Raw genomic sequence first — 13,884 nt, forward strand, 5'->3', positions numbered from 1 at the left:
TAATACAGGATGTAACTCAGGATCAGTAATGTAATGTATGTACACAGTGACTGCACCAGCAGAATAGTGAGTGCAGCTCTGAAGTATAATACAGGATGTAACTCAGGATCAGTAATGTAATGTATGTACACAGTGACTGCACCAGCAGAATAGTGAGTGCAGCTCTGGAGTTTAATACAGGACATACAGAGGCTCCTGATCTATTCTATATGTGACTGGATGTGTTGGTGTCTGGACAGCTGCTCTATAGATTGCTGCTCTCGGACGTGATTGCCGCCATCACTATTAGATGTTTCGGATTCTGCATTTCCTAACTACCCGCAATGACTTGTAGTCTTGAATGAGTTTCTTCCAGTCTCTTTCTCTCAGTCTCAATTTGCAGTGTCAGGATGATAGATTATTGTGTTTTTCAGGCTGGAGCCGTGAAAGATTACATTAAAATGATGTTGGAAAATGAGAAGCTGAAGTTCTTGGTGTTCGGGCACCACCTCTCGATGCTCCAGGCCTGCACAGAGGCCGCTATAGAGAGCAAGGTAAGCGAAGCCTCCGCAGCGTGGGGACGTGGGGACCCGAGGCTCGGCCTGGGCCGGGCCGGATACAAGGTCCACATAAATGCACATATGGTTGGAGGTTCCCTCTTCGGTGCTGGTGACCGTCCCTTTATACCGCCATCTATAGCCCAGACCAGGTGAGCTGACCATGTATTGTCACTGATGCATCCCCAGCGAGCAAGATGGCGGCCTTGAGCGTACGTAGGGGCTCTTTAATTATGCAAGGCAGCTTTTCTTATGTTCATATTTACTAAGAAAAACTGTGAGCAAGCGCCCCAGGGGAGATGGTGAAGTCTTAATTGGAGGTGATTTCAGCCCATTAATGGCTCGACGATGCGCGGTGTCAGAGAACGACAGTCAATAAAGCGCTAGTGACAGTTTAATTAATAACCACCTTAAAATGTAAGCTCCGCGTGGCAGGACCTCGCCATTTCTTCTGAACGCATCTTCAATCTGGAACTTCCTTTGTGTTTAACCTCATTATAGGTATCGATCTGTTGCCTCTGCAAAAAATCTGTGTACGGCGCCGGGTACTGTAGAAAGCGGCGCGATCATTTACTGTAACGCTCTTATTCTGTCCCTGTGCACGCCTTCATTATTTGACCATTTCACTCATCTTGTGCCATCATTTATATAACTAATTAGACAAATATCAAGTTATAAAAAAATAATATTTCCAGTAATTTCCATTACCAGATAGAAAATATTGTGGAGTTGGATTTAGCAGCCGCTGTCCATACGCCATGGAGGTGACCTGACGTACGAGCAGGACTCTTGTTGGTTGGCAGATAGGATGGTTTATTCTGGCTGTGGCAGCACATCGCCCCCTTTAGACAACTGATGTGGGGACAGAACTACCTGATGATCCCCATTAATTCACGTCAGGACATGTGAACCATCATGTGCCGATAGATCATGTATACAACCATCATGTGCCGATAGATCTGGGCTCATCAATGACTTCAAATCATACCGTATAAATTGGCCTTAAAGGGCTTGTTCGGGCACGTTATTGATAACCTATCCCTATGATCCGTCATTAGTATCATATAGGTGGGCGTCCGACATCCGGGACCTCCACTAATCAGCAGTTATCTCCCGGCAGCGTCCACTGCACATTGGATGGATCTGTGCAGTGCAACGCCTTTCAAGTTTTACATTTGCTGAGGTAGTCACAGCTGATTAGTGGGGTTGCCAGGTGTCGGACCCCCACCGATCTGACATCGATGACCCTTTTTAAGGATTACTCATTATTATTATATACCCAAACAACCGCTTTAAGTCTTCTGCTTCCCTCAGAGGTGTAGATCACAAGTATTTTCTGATGTCTGGTTCAGGGTAGGAACACGGCGGACCACGTCGATCATTGACTTCCATTTTAAATTTCAAAAAATAAATAAATACGTATAATTGTATATTTTTATATTTTATTTTTTTAATTTAAAATGGTAGTCAATGATCGACGTGGTCCGCCGTGTTCCTAACCTGAACCAGACATCAAAAAATACTTCAGTTCTACCCCTCCGAGGGAAGCAGAAGACTTAAACTGGTTGTTTGAGTATATAATATTAATAAATAATCCTTATATCCATATATATATATATATATTTATTTATTGGTTTGCTGCATATTGGAACTTTTTTACTTTGCTATCTGCGAAAATGAAATGCTTTTTGCTTATGCCGAGTCCGAGGTTTTCCCCGGACTGACACTAAATGTAGAGGAGAAATGTGAATCAGGTCGTAAGGGATTTTCTTACCAGTAAGCCATTGCCCATATGTCCCTCCCGTTGGACATCATAGAGGGGGTGTACTCTTTTTTTTTTTTTTGGGCTAGCTGAGGTGGTGACGGCTCTCCTTCTGGTGTACTCTCTTGAGTAGCCGATTGAAGCTTTCCCTTGTTATCCGGGGATCTTGGACGCGGTTCTCACAGTGATCCAGTGACCACCGCATGGTCCCGTCGATCTAATGGTTTGGCTGCTGATTTTGCCTCTGCAGCAGAAGTGCAATGTTACATAAACTAAATATTGTAGATATTCGTCTGACAGAGCGATCAGCGCCTTTGGCCGCGCTCTGTGACCCGCCAGATGTGGTCCTCTCAGACGTGAGAAGACCTGCTACTAAATAAACGTTGTTCGCTCACAATCTGCTTTCAGGCCCGGTACATCCGCATTGACGGGAGCGTGCCATCTGCAGAGAGAATTCACCTGGTGCATCAGTTCCAGAATGACCCGGATACCCGTGTGGCTATTCTCAGCATCCAAGCCGCCGGACAGGTGAGAAGCAAATGATTATAATTCTTTCTTCACAATTCAGTTTTGCTGAACATTTTGTTCTTTTAGACCAAAAAAAAAGTTAAAAATGTTAAAAGACCCAAAGTATAAGTGATAACCTACTGATCACTGGAGGGCCGAGCATTGGGACCCTCACTGATCCCAAAAACGAGGCTCTGAAATGCCCAATAGATTGGAGAGACGGGTGACGTGCATGTATTATACTCAGTTATCGCCCACAGTCCTGTAGTTGGGGCGGTGGTCCTATATGCACTGTATGCAGTTATCCAGTTATCGCCCACAGTCCTGTAGTTGGAGCGGTGGTCCCGCATGCACTGTATGCAGTTATCGCCCATAGTCCCGTAGTTGGAGCGGTGGTCCTGCATGCAGTGTGTGCAGTTATCGCCCGTAGTCCCGTAAGTAGAGTGGTGGTCCTGTATGCAGTTATCGCCCACAGTCCTGTAATTGGAGAGCTGGTCCTGCATGCACTGTATGCACTGTATGCAGTTATCGCCCATAGTCCCGTAGTTGGAGCGGTGGTCCTGCATGCAGTGTATGCTGTTATCGCCCACAGTTCTGTAGTTGGGGTGGTGGTCCTGCATGCAGTGTATGCAGTTATTGCCCACAGTCCCATAGTTGGGGTGGTCGTCCTATATGCAGTGTATGCAGTTATTGCCCACAGTCCCATAGTTGGGGTGGTGGTCCTGCGTGCAGTGTATGCAGTTATTGCCCACAGTCCCATAGTTGGGGTGGTGGTCCTACATGCAGTGTATGCAGTTATTGCCCACAGTCCCATAGTTGGGGTGGTGGTCCTGCATGCAGTGTATGCAGTTATTGCCCACAGTCCCATAGTTGGGGTGGTGGTCCTGCATGCAGTGTATGCAGTTATTGCCCACAGTCCCATAGTTGGAGAGCTGGTCCTGCATGCAGTGTTTGCAGTTGTCGCCCACAGTCCTGTAGTTGGACGTAGGCAGTCCTGTAGACGTAGGCAGCACCTCAGCTGCTCATCCTCGTCTCCGCTTCATCGCGTCGGTCATATTGATATAGATGACGAATATCTTCCTTTGCTTTCACGTTCTTTTTTTACACTTGTGTTTCTTTTCTCGGACCAGGGGCTGACGTTCACGGCGGCCACCCACGTGGTGTTCGCTGAGCTTTACTGGGATCCAGGTCACATCAAACAAGCCGAGGACAGAGCCCACCGCATCGGCCAGAGCAGCTCCGTGCACATCCATTATCTGATCGCCAAAGGGACCCTGGACACGCTGATGTGGGGGATGCTGAACAGGAAGGTAAGGGGATGTGCCGCAGCACCGCAGAAAACCGCCGCAGAAAACCGCCGCAGCGCCGCGAAAAGTACTATTTATGTATCGGCATGCAACGTCTTCACTCCCCTCAGATTGACTAATCTTAAAAATAAAAAAATATAATATCTCGGCTGAGAAGCCCTCAGATTTAATGAAGAGTGAGTCACACACAACATGTCATCTTTTCATAGTTTCACGCCCACTCCAGCTCCTATCGCCCGCTTCAATTAATTCGATAGCACTGTCATTCAGCAAAGAGAAGACAGTGAGGCGGGGGGAGCGGGCGCAAGCAAGAGAGGAAGGAAGAAAAGGAAGGACCCCGAGAATGAGAGTCGCATTCTTGCACATGTTAAAAAAATAAAAAAGTGCTGTAGCAGATGTCAGGTGTTTTTTGTATTTTATTATATATATGCTTTTTCAGTATTACTGATCTTGGCAGCTCGAATTCCCGCATGAAGTGACATGAATGCAGCGCTAACTGGGTCCGCGCCTCATACAGGCGGCACGTCGTCATGTTCTCTGTGCTCCGCTCACATCCATACAATGCCGGCGTATGATGCGTGTCTCAGCCCTGCGTTATTCCGGAAAGAAGGGCGAGAATAAAGGATGGTGAAACGAAGAAACCTCCTGCTCATTATATTCTGACCTCACTAGGTGTTATCCTTATTTATTAATATCTGTGGTTATATGATATATATTTATCATTTACTTTTATATTATAGATCTAGATAATAGAAGTATTCATTAAAGAGGTATTCTGGGATTGCAAATGCTTGGAGCAGAGGAGCGTGCACAAGGTCCCCTCCATTCAGTGTCTATGGGACTGCCGGATATAGTAGAGCGATGCACTCCCATAGGAGCGGAGGTCGCACATGTGGCGCTCCATTCATTGTCTATGGGACTGCCGGATATATTATTGCGATGCACTTGGCTTGTACTTGGTGATCCCATAAGAGCAGAGGTCACACATGCCCCTCCATTCACTGTCTATGGGACTGCCGGATATAGTATAGCAATGCACTCCCATAGGAGCAGAGGTCGTGGATGTGCCCCTCCATTCATTGTCTATGGGACTGCGGGATATAGTAGATCGATGCACTCCCATACAGTGGTGGCCCAAAGTATTGGCACCCCTGCAATTCTGTCAGATAAAACTCAGTTTCTTCCTGAAAATGATTGCAATCACAAATTCTTTGGTATTATTATATTCATTTAATTTGCTTGCAAGGAAAAAACACAAAAGAGAATGAAGCAAAAATCAAATCATTGATCATTTCACACAAAACTCCAAAAATGGGCCGGACAAAAGTATTGGCACCCTCAGCCTAATACTTGGTTGCACAACCTTTAGCCAAAATAACTGCGAACAACCGCTTCCGGTAACCATCAATGAGTTTCTTACAATGCTCTGCTGGAATTGTAGACCATTCTTCTTTGGCAAACTGCTCCAGGTCCCTGATATTTGAAGGGTGCCTTCTCCAAACTGCCATTTTGAGATCTCTCCACAGGTGTTCTATGGGATTCAGGTCTGGACTCATTGCTGGCCACCTTAGAAGTCTCCAGTACTTTCTCTCAAACCATTTTATAGTGCTTTTGGAAGTGTGTTTTGGGTCATTGTCCTGCTGGAAGACCAATGACCTCTGAGGGAGACCCAGCTTTCTCACACTGGGCCCTACATTATGCTGCAAAATTTGTTGGTAGTCTTCAGACTTCATAATGCCATGCACACGGTCAAGCAGTCCAGTGCCAGAGGCAGCAAAGCAACCCCAAAACATCGGGGAACTTCCGTCATGTTTGACTGTAGGGACCGTGTTCTTTTCTTTGAATGCCTCTTTTTTTTTCCTGTACACTCTATGTTGATGCTTTTCCCAAAAAGCTCTACTTTTGTCTCATCTGACCAGAGAACATTCTTCCAAAACGTTTTGGCTTTCTCAGGTAAGTTTTGGCAAACTCCAGCCTGGCTTTTTTATGTCTCGGGGTAAGAAGTGGGGTCTTCCTGGGTATCCTACCATACAGTCCCTTTTCATTTAGACGCCGACAGATAGTACAGGTTGACACTGTTGTACCCTCGGACTGCAGGGCAGCTTGAACTTGTTTGGATGTTAGTCGAGGTTCTTTATCCACCATCCGCACAATCTTGCGTTGAAATCTCTCGTCAATTTTTCTTTTCCGTCCACATCTAGGGAGGTTAGCCACAGTGCCATGGGCTTTACACTTCTTGATGACACTGCGCACGGAAGACACAGGAACATTCAGGTCTTTGGAGATGGACTTGTAGCCTTGAGATTTCTCATGCTTCCTCACAATTTGGTTTCTCAAGTCCTCAGACAGTTCTTTGGTCTTCTATCTTTTCTCCATGCTCAATGTGGTACACACAAGGACACAGGACAGAGGTTGAGTCAACTTTAATCCATGTTAACTGGCTGCAAGTGTGATTTAGTTATTGCCAACACCTGTTAGGTGCCACAGGTAAGTTACAGGTGCTGTTAATTACACGAATTAGAGAAGCATCACATGATTTTTCAAATTGTGCCAATAATTTTCAGGAAGAACCTGAGTATTATCTGACAGAATTGCAGGGGTGCCAATACTTTTGGCCACCACTGTAGGAGCAGAGGTCGCGCACGTGCTCCTCCATTCATTGTCATTGGGACTGCCGGATATAGTAGATCGATGCACTCCCATAGGAGCAGAGGTCGCGCACGTGCCCCTCCATTCATAGTCTATGGGACTGACAGATATAGTACAGCGATGCACTCCCTTAGGAAGGAGGTTGTGCACATGCCCCTCCATTCATAGTCTATGGGACTGCTGGATATAGTAGATCGATGCACTCCCATAGAAACGGACGTTACGCACGTGCTCCTCCATTCATTGTCTATCGGACTGCCGGATATAGTAGATCGATGCACTCCCATAGGAGCCGAGGTCGCGCACGTACTCCTCCATTCATTGTCTATCGGACTGCCGGATATAGTAGAGCGATGCACTTGGCTTGTACTCTGTGGTCCCATAGGAACGGAGGTCACACATACCCCTCCATTCATTGTGTATGGGACTGCTGGATATAGTAGAGCCATGCACTTGGTTGCACTTGACGGTCCCATAGGAGCTGAGGTCACGCACGTGCCCCTCCATTCATTGTCTATGGAACTACTGGATATAGTAGAGCGATACCCTTGGCTTGTACTTGGTGATCTCATAGGAATGGAGGTCACACATGCCCCTCCATTAATTGTCTATGGGACTGCCGGATATAGAAGAGCGATGCACTTGGCTTGTACTCGGTGGTCCCATAGGAACGGAGGTCACACATGCCCCTCCATTCATTGTCTATGGGACTGCTGGCTATAGTAGAACCATGCACTTGGCTTGTACTCTGCATCATAGGAGTGGAGGTTGTGCACGTGCCCCTCCATTCCATTTTGCAGAGCCTGGTTCCCAGGATCTAGCTCCCGTTCTTGGGATCACTGCAAGACCCATCAGTCGTACCCCCAGTGATCAGTAGGTCTTCTAATAGGATCGGATCACTGGGAATACGACCAAAGGGCCCCCCAGAGATCCTGAAAATGGGGCTATGGATACTAAGAATGGTACTTTGCAGATCTCGAGTAAAGCATAATTGCGCCTTCCCAACCTCCACCCCTATGGGACTGCCGGAGAAAGCAGAGTACAGCTCTCTCCTGTATACCGCAGTGACATAGAGAATGAACGGTAGGGGAGGGTGAGCATGCACACCTCTGCTTCATTCAAGAAAGGGCTCTGTGTAGCCCCTTTTCAGTATTGATGGGTATCCCAGTTGTCAGACCCCCAACTAACAATAAATTATCCCCTATCTTATAGTTAATTTTCAATCCTGGGCATAGTCCTTTAATAGAATCTGTACATACCACATACAACAACTCTATATTTATTAAAGCATTATTTAAAGGGATCCACACATCAGGACAGAGCCCTGCATATTATGGTCCATCTGCCACTACAGTGATGATCCCACTGTAAAGGGGAAAAAAATATGATTCAAGAAGATAGAAGAGAGGTCACATGACGCAGACCTGCAATCCTGGTTCTTAGGAGTCCAAGGGGCGGGGCCTATGTATCGTCAAACCTTGATTGGCATTTTAGCTGACAAATTACTGTCATTGTTGTTCACCCTTCTCAAAGGATGGTCAACCCAAAAAGACATCCCTTTTTTATTTAATAGATTAGTTTTCATTATCTGCATTGGCAACTGAAGTGCCTCCAACATCCAAAACCCTGAGCCCCACGTTGGCGTGCGCGAAGCGGCATTTATTTTCATTGTAATTTCACCCTATGAGTAAAATGCTGCAGTAAATTTCTTTCGTCGCAGGGTTTAATTGGATGTTGGTCGTCATACAAGATGCCCCAGACTCCGTTGCCGTCTGCCCGACGCGCGTTGTGTTTCCACGGGTCAATATGCACAAACAGATTTACATCGCTCGGCAGCGGCCTCGTATGTTAGCTCATGTCATATAGCGCGGGCTTTTATTTGCGGCGGCTTCCCATAGAGAATGAATAAAGGGTCCAGCAGTTGCCTTTGCCCACCCATTATTGCAAAAAACAGAAGCTCTGCTGCAAGTGAGGAGTGTCCGCGTATCCTTGTGATCGGAGCATACCTGCAGCTCATCAACCATTATGGCGTCCGTTCCCTAAGTAGAGTTGGATGCTACTGGTCGGAAGACATACGACTTGTATTCCTTATTTTTTTTTTTCTTTTTCTCCAGGCAAAAGTCACCGGCAGCACGCTAAACGGCAAGAAGGAAAAGATTCAGGCCGAAGTGGACGACAAGGAAAAATGGGACTTCTTGAGCTTTGCCAAATCATGGACTCCTAGCGAAGAACTGGATGACATGAAAGACCAGCTCTTCACTCATGTAAGAAACGCAAATTCTGTTTTAGTTCACACTTTTGCTTTCTAAGAAGGCAACGATACGTAAAGCAGGCACAATTTTTTGGGGGATGCTATCGTGCCCCTCGAGGCAACAATTTTTCTTGTTTTTCTAATTAACAAGAGTGTGAAGACTGGGGAAATGAAAAAACGGATGTCGGGCTGTGTTTTTTGTCCTTAGTTATATTGTGTTGAGATTAATGAAACGTATGCCCTTATGTATGTTTTATTTTTAATTTCCTTTTGGATATGACCCACATGCTGCTTCCCCTTTAAGTCATGCAGTCTCGCAGACACAGTGAACCTGCGGCCGCATCCCTCTTTAACTTCCCACTACAGTAGATGGATTTTCAGTTGCAAAGAAAGTTTATAAATTTTTAGAAAGCCTTCCCCTTCTTTCGTTCAACTCGTACCCCTTCTGTTTTTTTAGAGGTAAATGAACAGTGGAAGGTGCTAGCTTGGTGTGTTGGGGTACGGGTTGGGTTGATCTAGCGTGGTGTGTTGGGGTATGGGTTGGGTTGATCTAGCGTGGTGTGTTGGGGTATGGGTTGGGTTGATCTAGCGTGGTGTGTTGGGGTACGGGTTGGGTTGATCTAGCGTGGTGTGTTGGGGTACGGGTTGGGTTGATCTAGCGTGGTGTGTTGGGGTACGGGTTGGGTTGATCTAGCGTGGTGTGTTGGGGTACGGGTTGGGTTGATCTAGCGTGGTGTGTTGGGGTATGGGTTGGGTTGATCTAGCGTGGTGTGTTGGGGTACGGGTTGGGTTGATCTAGCGTGGTGTGTTGGGGTATGGGTTGGGTTGATCTAGCGTGGTGTGTTGGGGTATGGGTTGGGTTGATCTAGCGTGGTGTGTTGGGGTACGGGTTGGGTTGATCTAGCGTGGTGTGTTGGGGTACGGGTTGGGTTGATCTAGCGTGGTGTGTTGGGGTACGGGTTGGGTTGATCTAGCGTGGTGTGTTGGGGTACGGGTTGGGTTGATCTAGCGTGGTGTGTTGGGGTACATGTTGGGTTGATCTAGCGTGGTGTGTTGGGGTACAGGTTGAGTTGATTGAACTCTATTTTATTACAAATGATTCCTTGAGAAGGATTTTGCTTCCCAGGGATGTCACTAAAAGAGGCAGTGTTGGGACAACCTCGTTAGTAAAGAAATGGTTGTCACAACTTTTAGGTGGATATTGCTGTAGTGACATCTGGGGGGTGTCGTACATACGTGATAACTTGCAGGCGAGGTCAGCTAGAAAAGAAAAGATGGCCATAGACCTCATACGGTTGTGGTGGTCTGACGAGCAGATGTCTTCCCTGATATCGCTCCCTGTAGACTCGCTTCTTCACTTCTATGAGGCCGGCACCAGGAGGGAGATGTTTCCAATCTGTGGCTATGTTTTACTTGTTGGGACAGGGATAAAGGAGAAGTTGGATGGCAGTGGGTTGGATCCTGCTGCTTTTGTCCTCTTCGCCACTTGGATAACTGACCGGTTGACTTCAGGCCTGGCGACCTGCATTAGGCTATGTGCACACGTAGAGTCTTTTTAAAGAGTTTTCGGAGAAGAAACTGAGCTGAACCTCTATGTTTCTAAGGAGTTATGAATTTTTGAGGAGGATTTGCAAAGTTGATTTTTGGTTTCTGCTCCAAAACCTTCTTAAAAAAAACCCCTATGCGTGCACATAGCCTCAAAGTGTTTTTGGCCTGCTGACTGTGGTTCACTTCTGGTTCTCGTACCTTGCACCTTGCATCCTAATTCCTGATGGGCCCTGACCTCCACCTTGTTCCTGTATAACAATTTTGCATCAGGATTGTTCTCCTGATCTCCTTTTTGAACTTTTGTCTCTGTATTTAACAGACTGGAGGACGCGTCTTCAGCGTACAGAGTGCTCTGCTGGTGGTAGCCCTGATCCTGACTACACTGCTGCCACTAAACAGTGACCATTATGGGCATCGTGACCTGGGAATATGACTGGTACAGGAAATGGTTGGTTTTTGTCTACAGGAAGTAGGATGCAGGTCTTTTTCTCTACAGAAAGTTGTCACTGGTTGTCTTCTTTCAACAGGAAGTGAGAGTGTTTTAACAGGTCTTTGTCTTCTACAGGGAGTAGGGTGGTTCTTTGTCGCTCTACAGGAATTGGGGGCAGGTCCTTGCAGCTCTACAGGATGTGGGGGCTGATCTTTGTCTTTATAGGAAGTGGGAGCTGGGCTTTGTCTCTTTACAATAAGTGGGGGCGGATCTTTGTCTTTCTACAGGAAGTGGGCGCAGGTCTTTGTCTCCTTACAGGAAGTAGGGGAGGGTCCTTATCTCTACATGAAATGGGCCATGTCTTTCTCTTTGTCTCTCTACAGAAAATGGTTGTTTTTTGTCTACAGGAAGTAGGATGAAGGAAGTAGGATGAAGGAAGTAGGATGCAGGTCTTTTTGTCTACAGAAAGTTGTCACTGGTAGTCTTCTTTCTACAGGAAGTAGGGGGCTGGTCTTTCTACAAGAAGTGAGGGTGTTTTAACAGTTCTTTGTATTTCTACAGGAAGTAAAGTGGTTCTTTGTCACTCTACAGGAATTGGGGGTGAGTATATGTTTTTATAGGAAGTGGAGGCGGATCTTTGTCTCTCTACAGAAAGTAGGGTGGTTCTTTGTCACTCTACAGGAAATGGGGGTGGGTCTTTGTCTTTATAGGAAGTGGGGGCGGGTCTTTGTCTTTATAGGAAGTGGGGGCGGGTCTTTGTCTTTATAGGAAGTGGGGGCGGGTCTTTGTCTTTATAGGAAGTGGGGGCGGGTCTTTGTCTTAATAGGAAGTGGGGGCGGGTCTTTGTCTCCACACATGTGATGGGTCGTTGTCCTGCTACAGCAGGCAGTGGTCCTTTACTTCTACAGGAAGTGGGAGCTGTTTTTTGTCTTTCTCTACAGGAAGTAAGGAGTATTTTAACTACAGAAAGTTGTGATGTCTTTCTACAGGAAGTTAGGGTATATTTACAGATAATGATACGCTTTTTCTACAGGAAGTGGGGCGGTTCTTTGTCTCGTCAGTAAGGTGTAGGTGTATTTTTTTGCTTAACTTTTCTGTCTGTCAGACTTCATACAGACATAATGGAGAGGCTGGCTTCATTTCAGTGCATGCAACTATTGGACAAAGGCAGGAGCAATGCATACTGGAAAGTGAGGAAGGAAGTTTCCAGCACCTGCAGTGCTGGCAGAATTCCGTAGAATCTAGTCTGCCGCAAAAAACAGTTTTATTTTATTGCATGAAACTAAGCGCAGCAAGACCATGTTTCTTATAGGTTTTGTGTGAAAGGACATCTAGAATTTAACCAGAAGACTCCAGCTCCTCACCTCTGTCCGGCCCGTGCCAAACCTCTTCCGGCTTAGAGTCTGCCAGCGCTAGAGAGGAGCCCACAATTGTACGCACACATCAAGGGCTGAACTCTCATTTTTGCTTTGTTTCTGCTTCCAATTCTGAACAAAGCCATTTGGTGAACTCTGGTGTAATGCGCCTCTGCCTTTCTGAGGCAACACTCGCTTTCTGGCCTGTGGAAAATACAGCATTGTGAGGATGAAATCCCTCGTAATCATCTGTTCTGGGCTTTTTGAAGCCAGACCTCACTCTGTCAACCGCAGGAAAGTGCCTTTGTTTTTGAAGGTCATTTTTCTTCCCCGGCACTCGGCGCTGATTCATTCATTCTTTCCTCTCATGTAAGTGCTGGATGAAGACACTTCTGATGATCCGCTTTCCTATGCAGCACAATTTTTTTTTTTTTAATGTTTTGCATCTGATTAGAATTATTTATAGTTGACGGTTCGCTTGTTATCCAGTCCGTAGCAGAGCCCATCAGTTTTGACACCTGGAAGATGAGGCCGCAGTCAGGACCCTTCATAGTTTATCCCATCACCCCCATCTTTGCTTTGTATTTACTTAATCCTAATTTGACATCCATTACTTATCTGGATTTGACAATTTGATGGCAGATTTTCATAGTACACCTGCAAATCCCGCAGCCAGCGGTGTGTCCTGCCGCGCCAGTTACTGATAGCGTCAGAATCGCTGAACAGAGAATATCGGGAAATCAACTGGTTTAAGAGGAACTTTCCAATTTGGCATTTCCGTTTCCTGAAAAATAATTTGATGTGTCGCTTTCACGATGTGAGAATAAATAACAAATGTCTGCTGATTGTGACATATAGAAAACTGGCTAATTCAGGTCTGGGAGTATATGACTTATCCCTCCCATCCTACCCCCATCCATTCCTTGCCAACCTCCACCCATCCCTCCGTTCCCCGTCCCCCCTCTCCCCCACCCCTCTCCCCCACCCCTCTCCCCCACGCCTCTCCCCCACGCCTCTCCCCCACGCCTCTCCCCCACGCCTCTCCTTGGGCCTTGTCACGCTGCCGGTCAGCACTGTTAATCAGCAGGAACGCTCTGCTCCCGGGTGTGTTCCTGAAGACCAATCATGAGAACAGCCCTTTAAAGAGAACCTGTAATATTTTCACCAGGGAACCAGGGTTGGTGCACTATAGGGCAGTGTGCAATAATTGCAACAAAACCTATTTCATTGCAATCTGTTGTGATGAAATAAGCCTTTTTTTTTATCCATATGCAAATTAGACTGCAAGTGCTCTGCGGGGTGTACCAGAGCACTCTTGAGTCCATGGCTCCTGTTCCCTGCTGCTTGATTGATAACAGAGACAGTCTCTGTTGCGTGACGTCACCTCTCTTCGTAGCCAAATTCTTGCACGTGTCGCTGTTTTCCTGGCCGTCGGGCGCATGTGCAGAGTGTAACTGTTCATTACCCAAACCCTCAGTCTTGTACTGCGCATGCGCTCGCCAAAGGAAGAGCGGCGCACGTGCGAGACTTCAGCAGGGA

At 46.6% G+C, this 13,884-nt stretch overlaps 1 protein-coding gene across 1 annotated transcript in view; it reads left to right on the forward strand.

Annotated features, from left to right (window-relative positions):
* The window catches only part of ZRANB3 (zinc finger RANBP2-type containing 3), a 254,297-nt gene that overhangs the window by 167,369 nt on the left and 73,044 nt on the right, over nucleotides 1-13,884 (forward strand). The window contains exons 9-12 of the mRNA XM_073647276.1: nucleotides 414-533; nucleotides 2,707-2,826; nucleotides 3,936-4,115; nucleotides 8,876-9,025. Coding sequence (XP_073503377.1) covers nucleotides 414-533; nucleotides 2,707-2,826; nucleotides 3,936-4,115; nucleotides 8,876-9,025 — 570 coding nt within the window. The remainder of the gene's footprint in view (nucleotides 1-413; nucleotides 534-2,706; nucleotides 2,827-3,935; nucleotides 4,116-8,875; nucleotides 9,026-13,884) is intronic.

The sequence above is a fragment of the Phyllobates terribilis genome, unplaced genomic scaffold, assembly GCF_046119375.1.
Source record: "Phyllobates terribilis strain yellow unplaced genomic scaffold, ASM4611937v1 Scaffold_9__5_contigs__length_417890890, whole genome shotgun sequence".
Lineage (NCBI taxonomy): Eukaryota > Metazoa > Chordata > Amphibia > Anura > Dendrobatidae > Phyllobates > Phyllobates terribilis.